Source organism: Oncorhynchus kisutch, linkage group LG28 (assembly GCF_002021735.2).
Source record: "Oncorhynchus kisutch isolate 150728-3 linkage group LG28, Okis_V2, whole genome shotgun sequence".
In the NCBI taxonomy this organism is placed as follows: Eukaryota; Metazoa; Chordata; class Actinopteri; order Salmoniformes; family Salmonidae; genus Oncorhynchus; species Oncorhynchus kisutch.
Genome location: NC_034201.2, coordinates 40,861,622 through 40,881,478, shown reverse-complemented (window position 1 = coordinate 40,881,478; position 19,857 = coordinate 40,861,622). Strand labels below are relative to the sequence as shown.

Below are 19,857 nucleotides of genomic sequence, written 5' to 3'. Positions count from 1 at the left end.
TGTTAGTAAATTCAGAGTGCACACTGCACTATTCTGACACTGGACGAGGAGTAGGGTTGATCTGAGCGTTCCTCACAACGGCAGTCAAGCACCCAAGCTAACTGGCTGAAGTTGGCTAGCTACTTAATTTCAGAAACAAATGTGAGAATACCTCACTCTGGCCATTTTACTCGCCCTAGTAGAGCTGCTTTTTTAGGCTGTTTTCATGATATCTAGAGCATTATTGACTAACTTCTTCTTTGATGATATTGAATGGCGGCATCCAATAAATGTTGCATTACCGACCACTAACTAGACTGGAGTATCCTGTCAGGCTGTATCACAGCCTGGTACGGCAACTGCACCACCCCCAGTCGCAAGGCTCTACAGAGGGTGGTGTGGTCTGCACAATGCATCACCAGGGGCAAACTACCTACCCTCCATGACATACCTATGGCACCCGATGTCACAGGAAGGCCAAAAAGAGCATCAAGGACAACAACCACCTGAGCCACTGCCTGCTCACACCGCTATCATCCAGAAGGCGAGGTCAATACAGGTGCATCAAAGCTGGAACTGAGAGACTGAAAAACAGATTCAATCTGAAGGGCTTCAGACTGCTAAACAGCAATCACTAACTCAGAGAGGCTGCTGCCTACATTGAGACACAATCACTGGAGACTTTAATAAATGGACCACTAGTCACTTTAAACAATGCCACTTTAAATCATTCCCCTTTAATAATGTTTACATATCTTACATTACTCATATGTATATACTGTATTTTATACCATATATTGCACCTTGCCTATGCCGCTCAGCCATCGCTCATCCATATCTTTATATGTACTGTACATATTCTCATTCACCCCTTTAGATTTGTGTGTATTAGGTAGTTGGGAAATTGTTAGATTGCTTGTTAGAAATTACTGCACTGTCGGAACTAGAAGCACAATCAACATCCTAATCAACTCTATGCGACTGAGATGTGTCACGCTGCATGAGGTAAATGGTGGTCACACCAGATACTGACTGGTTTTCTGATCCACGCACCTACCTTTAAGGTATCTGAGACCAACAGATGCATATCTGTATTCCAAGTCTGGAAATCCATGGATTAGGGCCTAATACATTTATTTCAATTGACTGATTTCCTTATATGAACTGTAAACTCAGTAAAATGCTGCATTTCTATTTTTGTTCCGTATAGTTACATAAATAGATACACTAGCCTATTAGCCACATTATGACTGACTTGTGATCATTTCCCTTGCTAGTTGGATTGTATTGACCTTCACAGCTTAAATGACACTCGTCTATTTTTGGCCAAAATCTTGAGTCATTGAAACTAAAACAGTGTATCCCAACTGGGTGGAGGCAGAAAACAATGTACAAGGCCACCTGATAGCAATATTTGTTGTACTACCAAGATATGTTCTGGTGAATTATATTAATCATGCATTGAACTGTATCCATCTATTCTGCCAACAATGCCTTACTGCATATCATGGAATTTTGAGTCAAATATAACCTATTTTTAAAACCTTGTATGAAGTTGGTTTTGTAGAATATTCTGGGAATTTGATATGACTGACTAGGATTGTGTTTGATTCATAGCTACCATGTTGTTGTCGTGTTGTGTTGCTACCATGCTATGTTGGTGTCTTAAATCTCTCTTGTCGTGATGTGTGTTTTGTCCTATATTTTTTATCCTAGCCCTCGTCCCCGCAGGATGTCTTTTGGTAGGCCATCATTGTAAATAAGAATTTGTTCTTAGCTGACTTGCCTCGTAAAATAAAGGTTAAATAAAATATTAAATAAATAGCTGCCAAGTAGTTTAAACGCTGTCAGTTCCACTTCAAAAGCAGAGTGTTTCCTGTCTGCTTTAGAACAGTGTGACCCCCCTGTGGGTGTGCGCATGCTCCTGCCTCTCCCAAGCCATTACTCCATCTTAATGAGCCATCCACATGCCCATGACACACCCGTCAACCCTAATCAAATTGTTTGCATGGAGCCCCGCGTCTGCCTCATCTCTCTCCTACACCCTGAACCCACCTCCCTGGCGCACCACCCCGCTTACTTCTCTCAAACAACAGCTGTAGAACCCGAGGCTTTGTTTCTATTGACCGTTCACATCAGATCTTTTTCAGAGCGGTTCTGATTGGTCAAAATACCAATTTGTGAAAAAGATCACAATTGGACTACCTGTCTAAACGCAGCAAAAAAGATAACTTTGACATGTGTACAAAACATTAGGAATGCCTTCCTAATATTGAGCTGCGCCCCCTTTTTCATTCAGAACAGCCTAGACTCGTCGAGGCATGGACTCTACAAGGGCGTCGAAAGTGTTCCACAGGGATGCTGGCTGATGTGCACAGTTGTGTCAAGTTGGCTGGATGTCTTTATGGTGGTAGACTATTCTTGATACACACGGGAAAATGTTGAGCTTGAAAAACCCAGCAGCGTTGCAGTTCTTGATACACTCAAACCAGTGCGCCTGGCACCTACTACCATACCCCGTTCAAAGGCACTTAAATCTTTTGTTTTGCCCATTCACCTCCTGAATGTCACGCATACACAATCCATGGCTCCGTCTTCTTCTTTTATGATATAATGGCGGCCCGCAATCTAACGTTAAAGGTGCATGCCGCCACCTACTGTGCTGGAGTGTGTTGTCAATCACAGTTTACAACATTTCGAGATCCTAACTCAAAAAAAAAAATACCAAAAAAAAATTAAAAAGAGCCCTAATAACTTCTAATAGCTCCTTCCCCTTCCCCGAAATCCCTTCCAAACCCCCAAACCCCATCCAACCTCAATAACCCTACACTTCAATCTTTCCCTCTCTTTAACATACTTACAACAATATAATAACACATGCTCCACCGTTTCCTCGACCATGCACTCCAGACACAAACCACTCACATGCTTGCCAACCAGAGGTAATGACGAGTTCAATGTACAATGTCCTAAGTGCAATCGAGCAAACACCACCTCTTCCTTCCTAATCTGACACTTGAATCTTGGTCCACCGACCTTTCTTTGGAGGGCATATAAAATGCCAGCCTTTGTGCTCAGAGTCCCATCGCTTCTGCTACACTTGATCAAATTGGCTCCGATCTTTTATTTGTCTTCACCTCTACCCAGTGGAACATTAATATCAATTATCTCGTTTCAAAGCTCTTTTAGCTAACTGGTCTACAATGTAATTCCCTTCCCCACCCGAATGTGCTGGGACCCAGCAGAATCTCACTACTATACACACATTCTCTCAATTCTTCATAATAACATTAATACCTCCAATAGTAGATCACTCCTATTAGATTTACCAGATGATAAACTATTCAATACAGACAAAGAATACTTCTAACAGGTTCTAATTCTAACAGGTTGTATGTCCTCCACCCACTGGAGGGCAACTATTATCGGCAACAGTTCAACTGAGTATACTGACAGTTCATCTGTTAGTCTTCTACATATCTGCAGATCAAATTCAGGAACGTAAACGCCTGCTCCTGTGCGCCCACTATCTGGGTCCTTGGATCCATCTGTAAAAAAGCATAAAAACTTCAACCAAATTAATTGTCAACCAGTTTCCTTATATCACTGACTTCTGACCAATCTTTCCTTTTTCTTTACAAAGATTAGATCCCAATCCATGTCTTAGTTTTCGCAAAGTTTAAAAGGCCTTCTTTAACCTGTCTCCTCCCCTTTATCTTCACTAATTGAAGTGGATATAACAAGTGACATCAATAAGAGCTTTCACCTTGCTTCAACTGACGTCCTGGAAAGAGCAGGTGTTCCTAATGTTTTGTACACTTGGTGTATGCATCCTGAATGATGCAGTTCATCTTTAGCCCTTTGGGACCTCATACAGCCTTTTTAATGTACGTGTTGTGGGAAGTTATGAGTAGTTTATTTTTATAAACATATTGTAGTATGACTAATTTCAAGTTGTTGAGAGGTCACAGCTGCCAACATTTCCAGTACTGTTCACCACAGGTCTTTATGGTGATACAGTTCCACCTACAGTGTACCTAAATGACTGTGGTGTGTCGATTACGAATGAAGTAAAAACGTCCTCAGACTAGATTAGTCAATTAATTGCCAAGATGCATAATCCTCAAGCTTTCACAAATGGTTAATGTGAGTTTCCATGCATGAACAGAGTAGCCTACCATGTATGAGCACTTTATACATGAAGTAACCATCGTTACTATTGTCATTAAAATTAAGGCCTTTTAGTAGGGTGTAGGCAGTACAATTCTGATCTTTGCCCAATTATTGGGAAAATATCTGTTTAGATTAGTCAAGACATCAATTAGGGGCAAAAGATCAGCATTGGGCTGTGACACGCTGATTACGTTTAGACAGGCAGCCCAATTCTGATATTTTTTTCCATGAATTGGTCTTTTGAACAATCACATCAGATATTTTTACATTGCATCTTTTTCAGAGCTGATCTGATTGGTTAAAAGACCAATTAGTAAAAATAATGTAAGAATTGGGCTCCCTGTCTAAACACAGCCATACAAACCTTTGCCTATCAAGGATGTTACTGTACCTGTATAGTTAAATGTACTGTTATTTTATATAATTCCGCTAATCTAGACAAGTTCCTCAAAGTTGAAATATTAATGGAAGACAGTCATTGCATTCATCAACCTACATGCTAATTAATTGGATTATTGTTACTTTATAGACCCGAAGATGCCTTCTTTCACTTCAGTGTTATGAATCATTGGCATACATGAGAGCCTCTCTCTGCGCATGTTTGTTCTTAGTAAATTAGTCCGTTTTTTTTTTTTACGGGCGGTTCAAAGTCTCGCAATTATATTATGTTTTAATGAAGACATCGCGTTTATCGAATATTGTATTTCACCGAATCGGATACATTTTTTCCAGATAGGTAGATACTCTTTCTGAGCAGAGCGAAGGGAAACGGCGTTCCAGAGCCAGCTGTCATATGTGTTTATTTCCAGAGAGGTCGGTGGCTGTCAACGTGCCTTTCTTCCGTCTATCTACGGACTGTGCTGCGCCATTGAAATTCTGCACGTCAGGCACAATTTGCCGTGCTTTGGCTTGAAGTTCGCAAAATTGTGACAAATTTTGTCCGCGTTTTTAGTTTGTAATTTAGATAGCTGCCTTCACATACTGCAGTGTCGCGTGGAACGCGCGTCGAGGACGTAGTCTAGAAAGTTTCCTTGTATTTCAATTCAGTGGGACGCGCTTCGTTTGTACTTAAAAAAAAAATCGTACTTGTTGGTTAGGCACGGTCTTCGCAATGGGTTGTCATTCGTAAATGACATTTTATACTTTGTGGGCTCAACCTAGTTTTTTTTTTTACTCACTCAGTCGTGTGTTATAACTAGCAATTATTGACAAACGTTAATAAAAAAGTTAGCGTTTTGAAAGGTAGTTACGTAACGTTAGCTAGCTGCCATTGTGTGGGCGAGTTTGGCGAAACTTGTGAAAGCGAGGTAACGTTGCAAGTAATCGAACAAACTTTAAAAACGTGTGTTTTAAAAAATAGATATATTTTATTTTCAAGTTTGCTTGTTAAGTTTATTATCTCTAAATTGATTCGATAGTCAAGTGGACGTGTGTTTTTGACAGATTTTTCGAGTTCAGTCCTGTTTGTCTTTAGAGGGGCGTTTACCCTGAAGTGTCAAACTAGCTGCCCGGACTCAGTTTGCTACATGTATGTGCACAAGCTAATATGTAGCTAGCTATGATATTATTTAACGGTCAATGATTGTTCTAACGTTATTGTACTGCATCATAGCAAGCTTTTGGTAATGTCAATGCTTATATTATCCTTGAATTTTTATAGCGAATTCATGTTTTCTTGTGCTTTAATGTCTGATTTACGTCTAGCTAGCAAGCTGAATTCGGTGCATTGCTAGCAAACGTACATGGCTAATTTTGACGGTAGCTACTTTCTTTTAATGTTTCACACCCCCAGATATTTAGATTTGTTAGATTAAGTGATCAGGGGAATAACAGCGCACGAAACGGCTATGTCAAGGCTTTTTAACTAGCTAACGTTTGCTATATTTCCGTCTCGCGTGGAAAGTAGAAAGCCACTCAGCTAACGTTGCACGATAAATATTGGCTTTGAAGACTGTTCGGAAACCATAGATCTCATAATTCCAGCAAACTCGAACTGGAGATGAACTAGCTTGGAAAACTCCCAAGTTTTGATACAGGTAACATTAGCTAGTCATGTAATCAAATGTGTCTTTTGATTGCATTTTATTTGTTGTATTTAAAAAAAAAAAGAAAAAAAAGTGATCTTCAAGTATTAAACTAGTTATATCTGCCTGCCATGCATCCTGTATATAACGTTACAGCATAAGTTTAGCATGTATTTGATTGTGGAATGATTTAGCTATAAGATAGTGTGATCCCTGTGCTATTGCTTCTGTAGTTCGACGCCCACCATATCAGTGTAAAATGAGGCGACTCAGTGCTGTTAGAGCATTATATCACTGTCGACCCCTGAGCCCATTGATTTCATTAGCCATACTAGCTAAGCTTAATAGACGTACTTTTGTTTTTAATTAAGGTCTGATAATCACTTTCTCCTGTTTGACTTGATGCAATTGCCGGTCGCAGCCAACAGGTTGCACCACTGCGGCGCTTCGTTTAGCTAGTACAACTGGACATTACTGTGATACACTAAACCGTTTTTGCGCCCAATCACAGACGGCCAGATAACTGTTAAAGCTAGAGCGCTCCATTTTATTTGTAGCTAAATTACACTTGTATTCAGATTTTTGTTATGTTTTATGTAGAATGTGAGATTCTAAGATCAATCAATAATAACTGCTATGGACATAAGATATGATGTGCCGCTGGTATAAAAATAGTGATTGAACTGAACGAGGATGTTTAGTTCAAGGTAACGTTTTCAGATGAAATATAAAGATTAAATGAGCGAACATCAAATCCGAGAACAACACACTTGCTGTTATGTATAGATACAGTGCCCTCCGTAATTATTACAGATACAGCGAAGCATTTAAAAAAAAATCTTTGTTTGGCTCTATACTCAAGGTTTGGAGTTGAAATCAAACAATGACTATGAGGTTAAAGTGCAGACTCATCCATATCGTGTGAACCGTTTAGAAATTACAGTAATTTTTGTACATAGTCCATTTTAGGGGACAAAAAGTATTGTGAAGCATTCACTTAAATGTTTATTAAACTAATAAGTTAAACATTTGGTGCCATATTCCTAGCTCACTGACTACATCAAGCTTGTGACAACACATTTGTTGGATGAATTTGCTGTTTGTTTTGGCCGTTTCAGATAATTTTGTGCCTAATTAGAAATGAATGGTAAATAAATGTATTGTCTTTTTGTACATAAGAATAAATGTTTCTAAACACTTCTATATTAATGTGGATGCTACCATGATCAAAGATAATACTGAATGAATCATGAATAATTTATAATTATTACCTGAGAAAAATGCAAACCTCTATTTTAATGGTGAGAGGTTAGCATGTCTTGGGGGTATGATATTTGTGCGTCTAACTTTCCCATGATTCATTCATGATTTTCCATAATCATGGTAGCATCCTACACTAATGTAGAAATGGTTAGAAACATTCTTATTTACAATAAAAATGACAGTACATTATTTTCCATTAATTTTTATTAGGCACAAAATAATCTGAAACACATCCAAAATAAACATTTGTGGTGTTACAAGCTCAATGTAGTCATTGCATGCTATGAATGTGGGAACAAATACTTAACTTTTGACTAATTTAATACACATATGTGAATTTGGCCCAATTAATCTTGGTCACCTAAAATGCGGAGCCGATGTTCAAAAACGGTTCACTCAATATGGATGAAAATACCCTCAAATTAAAGCTAACAGTGTGCACTTTAACCTCAGTCATTGTTTGATTTCAAATCAACATTTTGGGAGTATTAGAGCCATAGGAATAGTTTGATAGGCTCTACATTCATTTAGAAAGCTTCACAAGGCAACAACAACACATTCTAAGTCAGCTATCCAACCTACAAGGAAATGATAGGGGATACCTAGTCATTTGCACAACTGAATGCATTCATTCAACCAAAATGTCTTACGCATTTAACACAACCTCTCTGAATCAGAGATGTGCGTGGGCTGCCTTAATCGACATCCATGTCATCGGCGCCCGAGGAGCAGTTGTTGTTGAGGGATAACTGCCTTGCTCAAGGGCAGAACGGAAGATTTTTATTTTTTTCACCTTTCGGTAACAGGCCCAACACTCCGATAGGCTACCTGCTTAAAGTAAGATTGAGTGTTCAGAGTGACCTGCCTAAGAAAAATAGCCATTCTTTAATTACCACAGTGAATAGGCATAATATATCAGTTAGCTTGTTACAGTCACAGCGAACATTATTGAAGAAATAGCATTTAAGTATGATCTATGTCTGATATATTTTCAATGGTTATGGGGGAAAAGCATTTAGCAATGTTTAAATATTCAGCTAGTTGAAGGTCATGCTAAGTTATGTATTCTAGTAAAGGGGTACTTCCTTCTTAAAATACAGGCAAAGCCTGGGAATGCCAGTCTGAAGACTTGCACTTGGCATGCTTCCAATCTGTACGGTTGAGAATCCCTCAGGGTGACTTTCTGTTTATCACCGTTTTTGTTATTAGATCAAAAATAAAAAAATTGAACCTTTATTTAGCTAGGCAAGACAGTTAAGAACAAATTCTTATTTACAATGACGGCCAAACCCGGACAATGCTGGGCCAACTGTGTGCCGCTCTATGGGACTCCCAGTTATGGCCGGTTGTGATACCGTATCAAGGTTAACACTCTTTCAAAGTTCTACATTATAGCCTACACCTCTGTTTTCAGGATTTGAGGTCTTTTTACTAGTTTATTGGTAGCCATCTTGACAGTAAAAACCCCTGTAGCTACAACATTGCAGTATTGTCCCCAACTATTAAATCGGGGAGGGGACTGTGGATCAGTCTGTCTGTCCGTTCATTAGTCAGACGAGATATCTGACAGCACTTGCCTGATTTTGAGGAAACTTAGGTGAATGATGCGTCTTGCCATAGATCTGGGATTTAAAAAAATACTCTGATTGGCCCAAGGCTGGAGCTTTCGTAATTCAATCAAATCAAAGTTTATTTGTAACGTGTGCAGAATACAACAGATATTTCACCTTACTGTGAAATGCTTACATACAGGCCCTAACCAACAGTGTGATTTTTAAGTAAAAAAAAAAAGGTATTAGGTTAACAATGGATAAGTAAAGAAATAAAAACAACAGTGAAAAATAACAGAAGCGAGGCTATAAACAGGCACCGGTAAGTCAGGCTAATTGAGGTAGTATGTACATGTAGGTATGGTTAAAGTGAATATACATATATGATTAACAGAGAGTAGCAATAGCGTAAAGGTGGGGTGGCGGACAATGCAAATAGTCCATGTAGCCATTTGATTACTTGTTCAGGAGTCTTATAGCTTGGGGGTAAAAGCTGTTGAGAAGCCTTTTGGTCCTAGACATGGTGCTCCGGTACCGCTTGCCATGCGGTAGTAGAGAGAACAGTCTATAACTAGGGTGGCTGGGGTCTTTGACACTTTTTAGGGTCTTCCTCTGACACTGCCTGGTGTAGAGGTCCTGGATGGCAGGTAGCTTTGCCCCAGTGATGTACTGGGCCGGCCGAGCAGGTGCCGTAACAGGCAGTGATGCAACCAGCCAGAATGCTCTTGGTGTTACAGCTGTAGAACCTTTTGAGGATCTGAGGACCCATGCCAAATCTTTGAAGTTTCCTGAGGGAGAATAGGCTTTGTCATGCCCTCTTCACAAACTGTCTTGGTGTGTTTGGACCGTTCTAGTTTGTTGGTGATGTGGACACCAAGGAACCTGAAGCTCTCAACCTGTTCCATTACATCCCCGTTGATGAGAATGGGGGCATGCTCAGTCCTCCTTTACCTGTAGTCACAATCATCTCCTTTGTCTTGATTATGTTGAGGGATAGGTTGTTATTCTGGCACCACCCGCTAGGTCTCTGACCACCTCCCTATAGGCTGTCTCGTCATTGTTGGTGTTCAGGTATACAACTGTTGTGTCGTCAGGCAAATTTAATGATTGGGTTGGAGCTGTGCCTGGCCATGCAGTCGTTGGAGAACTGGAGGGGACCTAGCACGCACCCCTGTGGGGCTCCAGTAATTAACTGAAATTTGTGAGTCACACCAGAGAGGAAGAGGCAAAGCGAGAGTGGTAACTGGGCCCAAATCTCTTCTCCTGCAGGAGGTGTTTATCACTTAAAATCTGAGTTGTGTACTTTATTTTTGAGTTGTGCCTGTTCACATGCTTATCTGCCCTCTCATTGGATAGAATAGTTACACCTGATCTTGCCTCCTACCTTCCATCTTTGAAGACATTTCTTGTTATTGTTAGAGCTGCCATTTGAGTATCTTGTCAAGATAATGGATAATCTTGGTCACACACAATAACTGAAATTTGTTAGTCATGCGATATCTCAATTGGCATAAAGGTAGAAACTGCATCATTTGTGCGGGATGACATGTTTACTGTTGCTGTCATATTGAGTCAGTCACAAAGCCAAGAGAGGTGTGATTGAAATTATTGCATTGTATAGGAACATTTGTAAATAACACAGTACCCATTTCTATTCAGACATGTTTTCTTTTTAACCTATAACGTTGGTGTGCATTTGAATTATAATTCTGTTGGTTTTATGAATTTAATTACAAGCATTTTCTAAACCAGTGCTTGCATTCCTCTGTGTGTCAAACAGGATCAAGATATGGATCCAGGTGGACTGAAACACAGCAAGGACAAGGGCTTGGCTTTCGGTAAACTCTCAGAGAGCAGTGTAGAAGGAAGCTTCTCGGGTGACACAGGTGGTTCCAAGTCCACCACATCAACCTCCCTGATGCATCTGCCAGGCTCCAGACCCCAGCCACCAGCCAGAGACTCCGCCAACGGACTGAATGTCACTACGACTCAGATGGAGCTCTCCACAGGGGGACTCACTATAGAGGAGGCTGAAGTGAAGGTTATGGAGAAGGCCCTTAGAATGCAGCAGCCACAGAAACCGCAGCAGAACCAACAGCTGTTTGAGAACTTTGCTCTGTTGGAGGCGAGTATTGCAGATTTGAATCGATCCAACACCCCAGGGAGCTCTGTACTTGGACGCCCTCATGACCTTTTCTCTCTGAAAACGGAGAACTTCTCACCCATGGATAAAGACAGGCTTGACATGGGGTCAGTCAGCTTTGGACAGTCACAGAAGGACTTGGATGTCAACGAGAGGCTCATTGGCGACAATACAATGGACATTCTGCAGGATTTGGACTTGCCTGGCTCTCTGTCTGACCTGAATGAGTTTTACGTGTCTGACGAGGCTGCTTTCCTTTCCTCCCTGTCAGTGGAGGATGTCCTGCTCGAGGACGGCAACATGGAAACCAAGCCCATAGACTGTAGCAATGGGGGAAACTGTACAAATGTGGACAGCACGGACCAGCAGAAGCAGCTTCTGGAGCCAGGTGTCTCCATGCCTGTCATCAAGACGGAGAAGGATGCTGACACCTCCTTCATCCAACTTTGCACCCCAGGGGTCATCAAGCAAGAGAATGATCGTCGGAGCTATTGTCAGATATCCAGCCTGGACTTGCCTAGTACCCACAACTCGGCGGGCTCCATCAGTTACCCCTATGGAGCGAACACCTCCACGGCAGTGAGTCTTCAGCAGGATCAGAAGCCTGTCTTTGGCCTGTATCCCCCACTGCCCTCGGTCAGTGACAACTGGAACAGAGGCAACGGATACGCGACTGGATCAGGGATGTCGAGCTCATCTTTTCCTGTCGGCTTCAGCAGGTAGGTTACTCATGACCCATGGATTTAATCTAGGCTATTGTGCACTTTTGAATGGTTAATGATTTATGAATAAGTATGGATTTTAGGAATATAAATTGATTTTTATTTCAACATTCGACATCTCTGAATCTGAAATGTTTTTTTTTAGAGATGCCTTTGTAAGCCATGATAATTGTCTTAACCTGTTTGGTGCATTACATTAATCACGTGTTAGTTTTATACAGATTTTTTTCCGGTTCAGTTTCACACAATTCCAAGCTTTGTTGCTTAGTCTATTATAAAAAGGAAAGCACTGAATGCGTCTGTGAAGGAGACATGCTACTTTTTTTTTCTCAATCTGAATTGATCTGGCACACATCAGGCTCTGAACTTGTTGCATGCCATTGCTTTCTTGCAAATGCACTCATTTATTAATGAATCGAGTAGGCAGGGTGCGTTGTCAGCTGGGAGGCCACATGTACAGAACTGTTTTGCTCTGTTGCTTTGCTGTCTCAGACCTTTTTTTCAGCACAAACACATCAGCCCCTCCGAGTTCTCCTTGCTCCACCCATAATTTGAGTCCTTGGCCTTTGCTACTCTTAAAGGCTCTGCATGGTCAATCCGTCGACTGCAGTGGCCCTACAGCATTTACGGTGATACGTCCTCTACAGAAGTCGCGCATAAAGCTGTTGCGTAAAGCTGTTGTCAAATAATTGAGTTTGTGTTTATACACCCACCTACCATCGACCAACCATGTCAATGCGGAGCTATATGGAGCCCTCCGTATTTGTTACAAAATCTGAGAGGTGCATGTTGACACGGTACGTAGCTTGATTTGGCTTCTGCATGCCTCTGGAGGCTACGCAATTGCGTCACACCCTCCATACGAAGCCTCCGGCCACATTTAACGGATCAAGCATGAATTGTCTTTCACTGTGTATCAGGAGGATTGATACTGGGGGAGGACGGATGCGACAGTACATAACTGCACATTTATTGACTATGTACAACAGCAGAGGCTAGAATTTAAAGGGTAATATGTCATTGGTCATTAAGCACTTGAGCAAACAAGTATATTTTGCTTCTGTGCTGTGTTTGCTCAAGCTGCTGCTCTTTCAGAGATTTAAAATGGACACAATTAGTTTTGACTTGCTGTTTTTTTCCCCCATGTATCGCGCTCTCATCATATGTCACAATGTGAGGGCTCATGGTACGCTTGTCAGAAGATCTTTAAAACCGCTTTTCTTAAAATATGGGTCTGCGACCATTAATGGTGGGTCGTGATGTCAGCATAAATGTATGATTATTTAATTAATTACTACTATCCACAAGTTCTTAATATGCACAATCTTCATGAAATGCAAATACAGCGATGAGTTTCTCTCTTGGTTTCATACAAACTTTTGAGAAATAATGAGGAGTGCCCACAATGTGTTTGGTGTGGGGGAAGTGCTCAAAACAAACAAATTAAAATGACATGTCCTTACCAAATATCCACAGCAGGGCAGTAAACCCAGGGAGTTCTTTCAGAACAGGGCATAATTTAATTTTCATTTTGAAATGTTTTCTTTATTTAAATGAAACCTTTTATTTAACTAGGCAGGTCTGTTAAGAAAAATCTCTTATTTACAATGACGGCCTACCGGGGAACAGTGGGTAGCTCAGGGATTCGATCCAGCAACCTTTCGGTTACTGGCCCAGCGCTCTAGCAAGGCATTGTTGTCATTTTATAATGGGTGATAAGCAGAAGTAAGGGAGTATGATCTCTCATAGTAGTAGCTGTGTGTTTCTCTTTCAAACAATCCCCTTGTACACAGCTAATAGCTAGCTAGTAATGCTAGCCAAAGCAAGCTTGCTAGCTACTGATAACAGTACATATGAAGTAACAGTACTTTTGAAGATTGAAAATGATCAGGCCTCTTGTACATCTTACTGTAGAAATAATTGTTGAAAACAAGTTTGTTGCTGGTAAAATACAAGTAATACTTTTTATTCTAAACTGGAATAACTGTTTGAAGCAAGATGCTTTTTGAGGCATACACACTTACACAGTTCTAGGTGTCTTTTCTACAGCAGGAAGCGGTCTGCCTGACTGACTGAAGGCAGATGTTCTAATCCAGTTTGGCACCACATACCTGTGAGTCAGTGTTCTCAACTGGCGTACTTAAAAAAAAGTACAGAAACCATCTCAATGCTGAGCATGACCTCAGTGTTGCACTGTCATACTGAGCCCAGAATAGACATGCTTGTTGAAAACTTCAACCAGCCACACACCTCTCATTAGGACTGTGTGTGTTTTCTGATCTACATCTGTGATGTGATCAATCAGTTTATTCTTCTTCAGAGTGAAAATCATTTCTTCTATTTTAACAGCAACAGTTTCAACCTAGACAGATATTAGTGTTTTTCCCCCATAAAAAAAAAAAAAAAACTCCTTTATATCGATATTTAATTTTGTATTTGTTTTAGGCATTTGGGCATTGAAATGTACCGATTGTATGGTTGCATGTTTAAATAAGCATGTATCCCAGGAACACACAGAATTTATCATTTGGGTCCCTGGCTGAAAAAGTTTAAGAACCCCCTGCTCTAAGATTTAAACCACTTTTTATATATTTTTTTAATATTGGGTTTTGTCCTAAGCTAACATACAGTATTTGGTTCTCAGTGAAATGTTTGGAGATGGGCATGTTCTCTGAGTTCATAGGGAGTACAGTGCTGCAACAGGCTTTCCCATCGAAAGGAATTTCTACATATATTGCGAAATTATCAACAGTTTGTTAATAAGCAAGACACAGTTGACTAATTTTTCCTATTGCCTCAGACATTTGACATATCTCCAATGTGATTTTCGAAATGGCCTATAATTGGATTTTAAAGGGAAAATATGGGGATTAGTGCATCCTTTTTTGGACTGAAATGAATATTTAGGCATAATATTGGTGTGTGTTTTAATATTACTTTTATTTAAAAAAACATTTTATATATATATATATTTTTTAAACAGTTTGAGCAAGTATGAAAGATGGATTGACAATTTCATGTCCGCTTTCCTTTCTACTGTTATTTTACTGGTGCTCTTGAAATGTGTTTTATTTATTACCTAACACTTATTTTTAATTGCATTGTTGGTTAAGAGCTTGCAAGTAAGCATTTCACTGTAAGGTACCTGTTGTATTCGGTGCATGTGATAAATAAAATTTGACTTACATTTTCTCCATTAACTTTCGATGACATTTTCAATACCATCTATTCACAGTGGCATTAACAAAACAACATAGGTCTGTAGACTTTAAGTAATCAAATATAGATTCTTGTAATGAAAATACAATAAGGAGGGTTTCTTTCCTTGATGCCGGATAACGTGACCAGATTTAAATTTACTGTCCTTTTGAGAAATTTACCGGACCCATGTGTTGCGTGCTTAGCCCGTTAGTGCGTCCACCCACAGTGCTCAGAATGACAGAAATCACATTTAGATTCAAACCATGCAACTCCTGTAATGAAGCAGCCAATAAAATGTAATTTTCTAACATTTTCCAAAATGCAGTTTGAGGGAAAACACCATTCTGAACAGTGCACCTGATACGAGCGGTTCCAAATGTAACAGAGATGAACATCTGTTAGAAAGAGGGTGAATCTGAAGATGCAACTATTGTGCCTTTTAGCTTCTGGACATCAAAAGAAAGTTGATATGAAAACCAATAGAACAGGAGAGAAATGGTGTACCAGGAAGTATTTTATAAAATAATTGCCTCCGTTTCAATGGTTGGATTTTGCCAAGGCTACTTTGAAGCATGGTAAGATATGCCTCAATATGAAGTAAAAGATTCAGGTTTCAAAGCATTTGATTTTTTCTCAAAATGCATACTGCCTTCAGCACGCATTGTGAAGTGCTGATAGCCTTCCTAACGTTGCCTGCACTTGACTGTCAACTGGGAGGCGCGCTTCAATTACCAGTTGAGAAATAAAAATAGTAGCTCTTTTTAATTGTGGACATCAACTGTTTTTAACGCGATTTGCATTTACAATTGATACAAGTATGATAGTTGTGTTGGATAAATGGAAATGCTTGATGACTAACAAATACACACGGCAATTGTGGTTGGACGGTGTCCAGATTTTCAGATCCTCATAGAATAAGGCTGTAAAATAACAAAATGTGGAAAAAGTCGAGGGATCTGAATACTTTCCAAATGCACTGAGCTTGTCTGATGCTTTAAGCACACTGTTCTGATTAAATAACTAAGACACACATGGATCAAGGAAAAAGTCCAATGGTCACACTGTTAATAAAAATGACTGGGTGCCTGTTTGACTATTGCACGTTGTCTTGCTTTCCTCCTCACTGCAGCGAAAAGGCAGCACAGCAAGTTTTTATTGCGCTGTCCGTGCTGAAGCTTGTGACAATTTCAGCCATTTCGTTTCTTGTTTCTGGCTTAATTTCTTTTACCGAAATCCATAATTTGTTAATGAATATCGTTCCTTATTCCCTCAACTCTTGCTGTCTTTACGTGAAACATGTAAGCATCACATGCATGTGACCAATAGGGCCTGACACAGCCTATCATAATCACATCAAGAAATTGGTTATACCAAACTCAACACAGTAATGTGAGAAAGAAACTGGAAACTGGAAACTGGTGAATGTTTACTAGTTGCTCGGGGAAGGGGAAGTCAGATCTGTGGAAGACATTTGACTTCGTTATGGAAACTACGGGAGACTAAGGAGGGTATAAACTAAAGGGAACACTTTAACACAATGTAACTTCAAGTCAATCACACTTCTGTGAAATCAAACTGTCCACTTAAGAAGCAACACTGATTGACAAATTTCACATGCTGTTGTGCAAGTGGAATAGACAACAGATGGAAATTATAGGCAATTAGCAAGACACCCCCAATAAAGGAGTGGTTCTGCAGGTGGGGACCACAGACCACTTCTCAGTTCCCATGCTTCCTGGCTGATATTTTGGTCACTTTTGAATGCTGGCGGTGCTTTCACTCTAGTCGTAGCATGAGACGGAGTCTACAACCCACACAAGTGGCTCAGTTAGTGCAGCTCATCCAGGATGGCACATCAATGCGAGCTGTGGCAAGACTGTTTGCTGTGTCTGTCAGCGTAGTGTCCAGAGCATGGAGGCGCTACCAGGAGATGTGGAGGAGGCCGTAGGAGGGCAACAACCCAGCTGCAGGACCGCTACCTCCGCCTTTGTGCAAGGAGGAGCAGGAGGAGCACTGCCAGAGCCCTGCAAAATGACCTCCAGCAGGCTACATGTGCATGTGTCTGCTCAAACGGTCAGAAACTCCATGAGGGTGGTGTGAGGGCCCGACGTCCACAGGTGGGGGTTGTGCTTACAGCCCAACACCGTGCAGGACGTTTGGCATTTGCCAGAGAAGATTGGCAAATTGAGAAATTCGTCACTGGCGCCCTGTGCTCTTCACAGATGAAAGCAGGTTCACACTGAGCACATGTGACAGACGTGACAGAGTCTGGAGACGCCGTGGAGAACGTTCTGCTGCCTGCAACATCCTCCAGCATGACCGGTTTGGCGGTGGGTCAGTCATGGTGTGGGGTGGCATTTCTTTAGAGGGCTGTGCGGCCCCCCATGTGCTCGCCAGAGGTAGCCTGACTGCCATTAGGTACCGAGATGAGATCCTCAGACCCCTTGTGAGACCATATGCTGGTGCGGTTGGCCCTGGGTTCCTCCTGGGTTCCTCCTAATGCAAGACAATGCTAGACTTCATGTGGCTGGAGTGTGTCAGCAGTTCCTGCAAGAGGAAGGCATTGATGCTATGGACTGGCCCGCCCGTTCCCCAGACCTGAATCCAATTGAGCACATCTCTCTCAGGAGACCATCCGCCACCTCATCAGGAGCATGCCCAGGCATTGTAGGGAGGTCATACAGGCACGTGGAGGCTACACACACTACTGAGCCTCATTTTGACTTGTTTTAAGGACATTACATCAAAGTTGGATCAGCCTGTAGTGTAGTTTTCCACTTAAATTTTGTGTGACTCCAAATCCAGACCTCCATGGGTTGATCAATTTGATTTCCATTGATACATTTTGTGTGATTTTGTTGTCAGCACATTCCAACTATGTAAAGAAAAAAGTATTTAAGAATATTTCATTCATTCAGATCTAGGATGTGTTATTTTAGTGTTCCCTTTATTTTTTTGAGCAGTGTATATAGTAACCTGTGTATACATGTATGTATGTATGACTATTTGGAACAGTGTAAACAGCACTAAATAAGTGCACCGGAGAGTCTGGTCTAATGAGAAAAATAAGGTATATAACACCTTTACAGCAGACTGAGCAGTTGCATGCATTTGAATTGCGGTATATTTATTGTTTACGCTAATTATTATTTTCTATGCTTGATTGCATTTCAAAGCAGGAATGTCTCCTATACTGTGAGATGGCATGAACAAATTAATAATTGATACAGTATATTGAAATATAGGCCTAAGTTATAGTATTAAAAATAAACAGGACGTGCTCTTAGGCCTACAGCGCGATGGTGGTTATACAAGGATACTATACAAAGCTTACTAATGACAAAATGTATTTATTATGATTGTAACAATACAAAGGAGATCAAGAAAAGAGGTTATGGGAGCGAGAGCTGCGTACATATGTGACAAACCGGTGCTGTTAGATTATATTGATTTTTCTGCTTGTTTGGAGTAGTGTAAACATTGCTTAATAAATTATAAGTAATACCAGTCGGTTCTAACACTTAAAAAAAAAAAAAAATTGGAGCCTTGGCTTGGTACTCACGGAATCAGTAGGCTATTAAACACAGAAGGCAACAGAAGTAAGATCTGTCTTCTTTCTGCAGATATATGGAATATTTATAAAGACAGTTAACATTCTATTGTCTTCCAACATCAAAGTTGTTGTTATGAAAAAGTATTAAACACAAAAACGACAGGCTGGATGACATCAGCAGTTTGGTGGTCCAAAATAGCATAACGGGTTTATTGGCGTTTAAAATATACTACATTTTTAAAACAGATTGACATACACTAATCTAGCAAACCAGGCAACTTAAAGCAACTTTCTGAACAATATTTTGGTTTGTTTCTAGTTAGTTAGCTAGCTAACGTGAAGTTAGCTGGCCAGCCAGTTCACATAATGTCCATGTCCTATAGCTGACAACGTCTTAACTTTTTAGTGGATTTGTATTCATTATTACAGGAAAATAAACTCAAAACAAGGTCATTAGTTACACGTTAATGGCTAGCTAATTACAGAAAATAGCTTTCGGTTGTGAGTGTGATGAAATAAAAGCAGGGTGTTCTACCAGATAATTTTAGAACCTGGGCACTGTCTCGTTGGCCTAGCATTATATCCTAATTTGACTTTGGTGCAGGTCATGTTGTTCACATTACCGTTTCGTAAACACACACTACATCAAATGTGACAAATAATCTTTGATTCCATGCGCAGGATACAAAGGTGTAAACAGTACAGTGAAAGGGTTACTTGCATAGCTAGCTTGCTAAACAATTAACCATAATCCCAGCTCATAACGAACTACCCTGTATGAATCTACAGGTAGCTAATGCTAACCACCAATTAGGTTCAATGTTAGCTAGCCAACATCAGGCTATAATTAGCCATGCAATGGCTCTGAGATACATGTATGATCTGTGTAGTAATATTATTTGTAACGTTAGCGCGGCAGCCAGCTAAAGTTAGCTAGCATAGCTAACAGTATGCTTTAATTTGCAATAATGACTTTCTGACCAAATTAGAGACGTATCTGAAAAATGTAGCGAGCTAGACTCCGTATACATGGATGAATGCTTCTCCTCTGTCACAAATGTCATGGTTGCCCTTAGTTTGAAGATGAAATCTGGAGAGAGGTGTTTTATACACTAGCTTTCTGTGTTCTTTTTTTACTCCCTCCGCATTTGCAATCAAACACCTGAATTTTTGCCATCTCCTTAGCGATCACACTCTGCTTTCACAGGGCATTCCAATGATTTCAAAACTCTGTACTCCAGAAGGTGGA

General features: G+C 40.4%; 1 protein-coding gene across 3 annotated transcripts in view; it reads left to right on the top strand.

The window, feature by feature from the left end:
- The first annotated feature begins 4,774 nt into the window (after window positions 1-4,774).
- The window catches only part of LOC109873133 (glucocorticoid receptor), a 114,847-nt gene continuing 99,764 nt past the window's right edge, over window positions 4,775-19,857 (top strand). For 2 of the 3 annotated variants that reach the window (XM_020464687.2, XM_020464685.2), the window contains exons 1-2: window positions 4,775-6,188; window positions 10,770-11,851. In XM_020464687.2, coding sequence (XP_020320276.1) covers window positions 10,779-11,851 — 1,073 coding nt within the window. In that variant the 5' untranslated portion in view covers window positions 4,775-6,188; window positions 10,770-10,778. The remainder of the gene's footprint in view (window positions 6,189-10,769; window positions 11,852-19,857) is intronic. The other variant, XM_020464686.2, reaches the window with a different exon arrangement.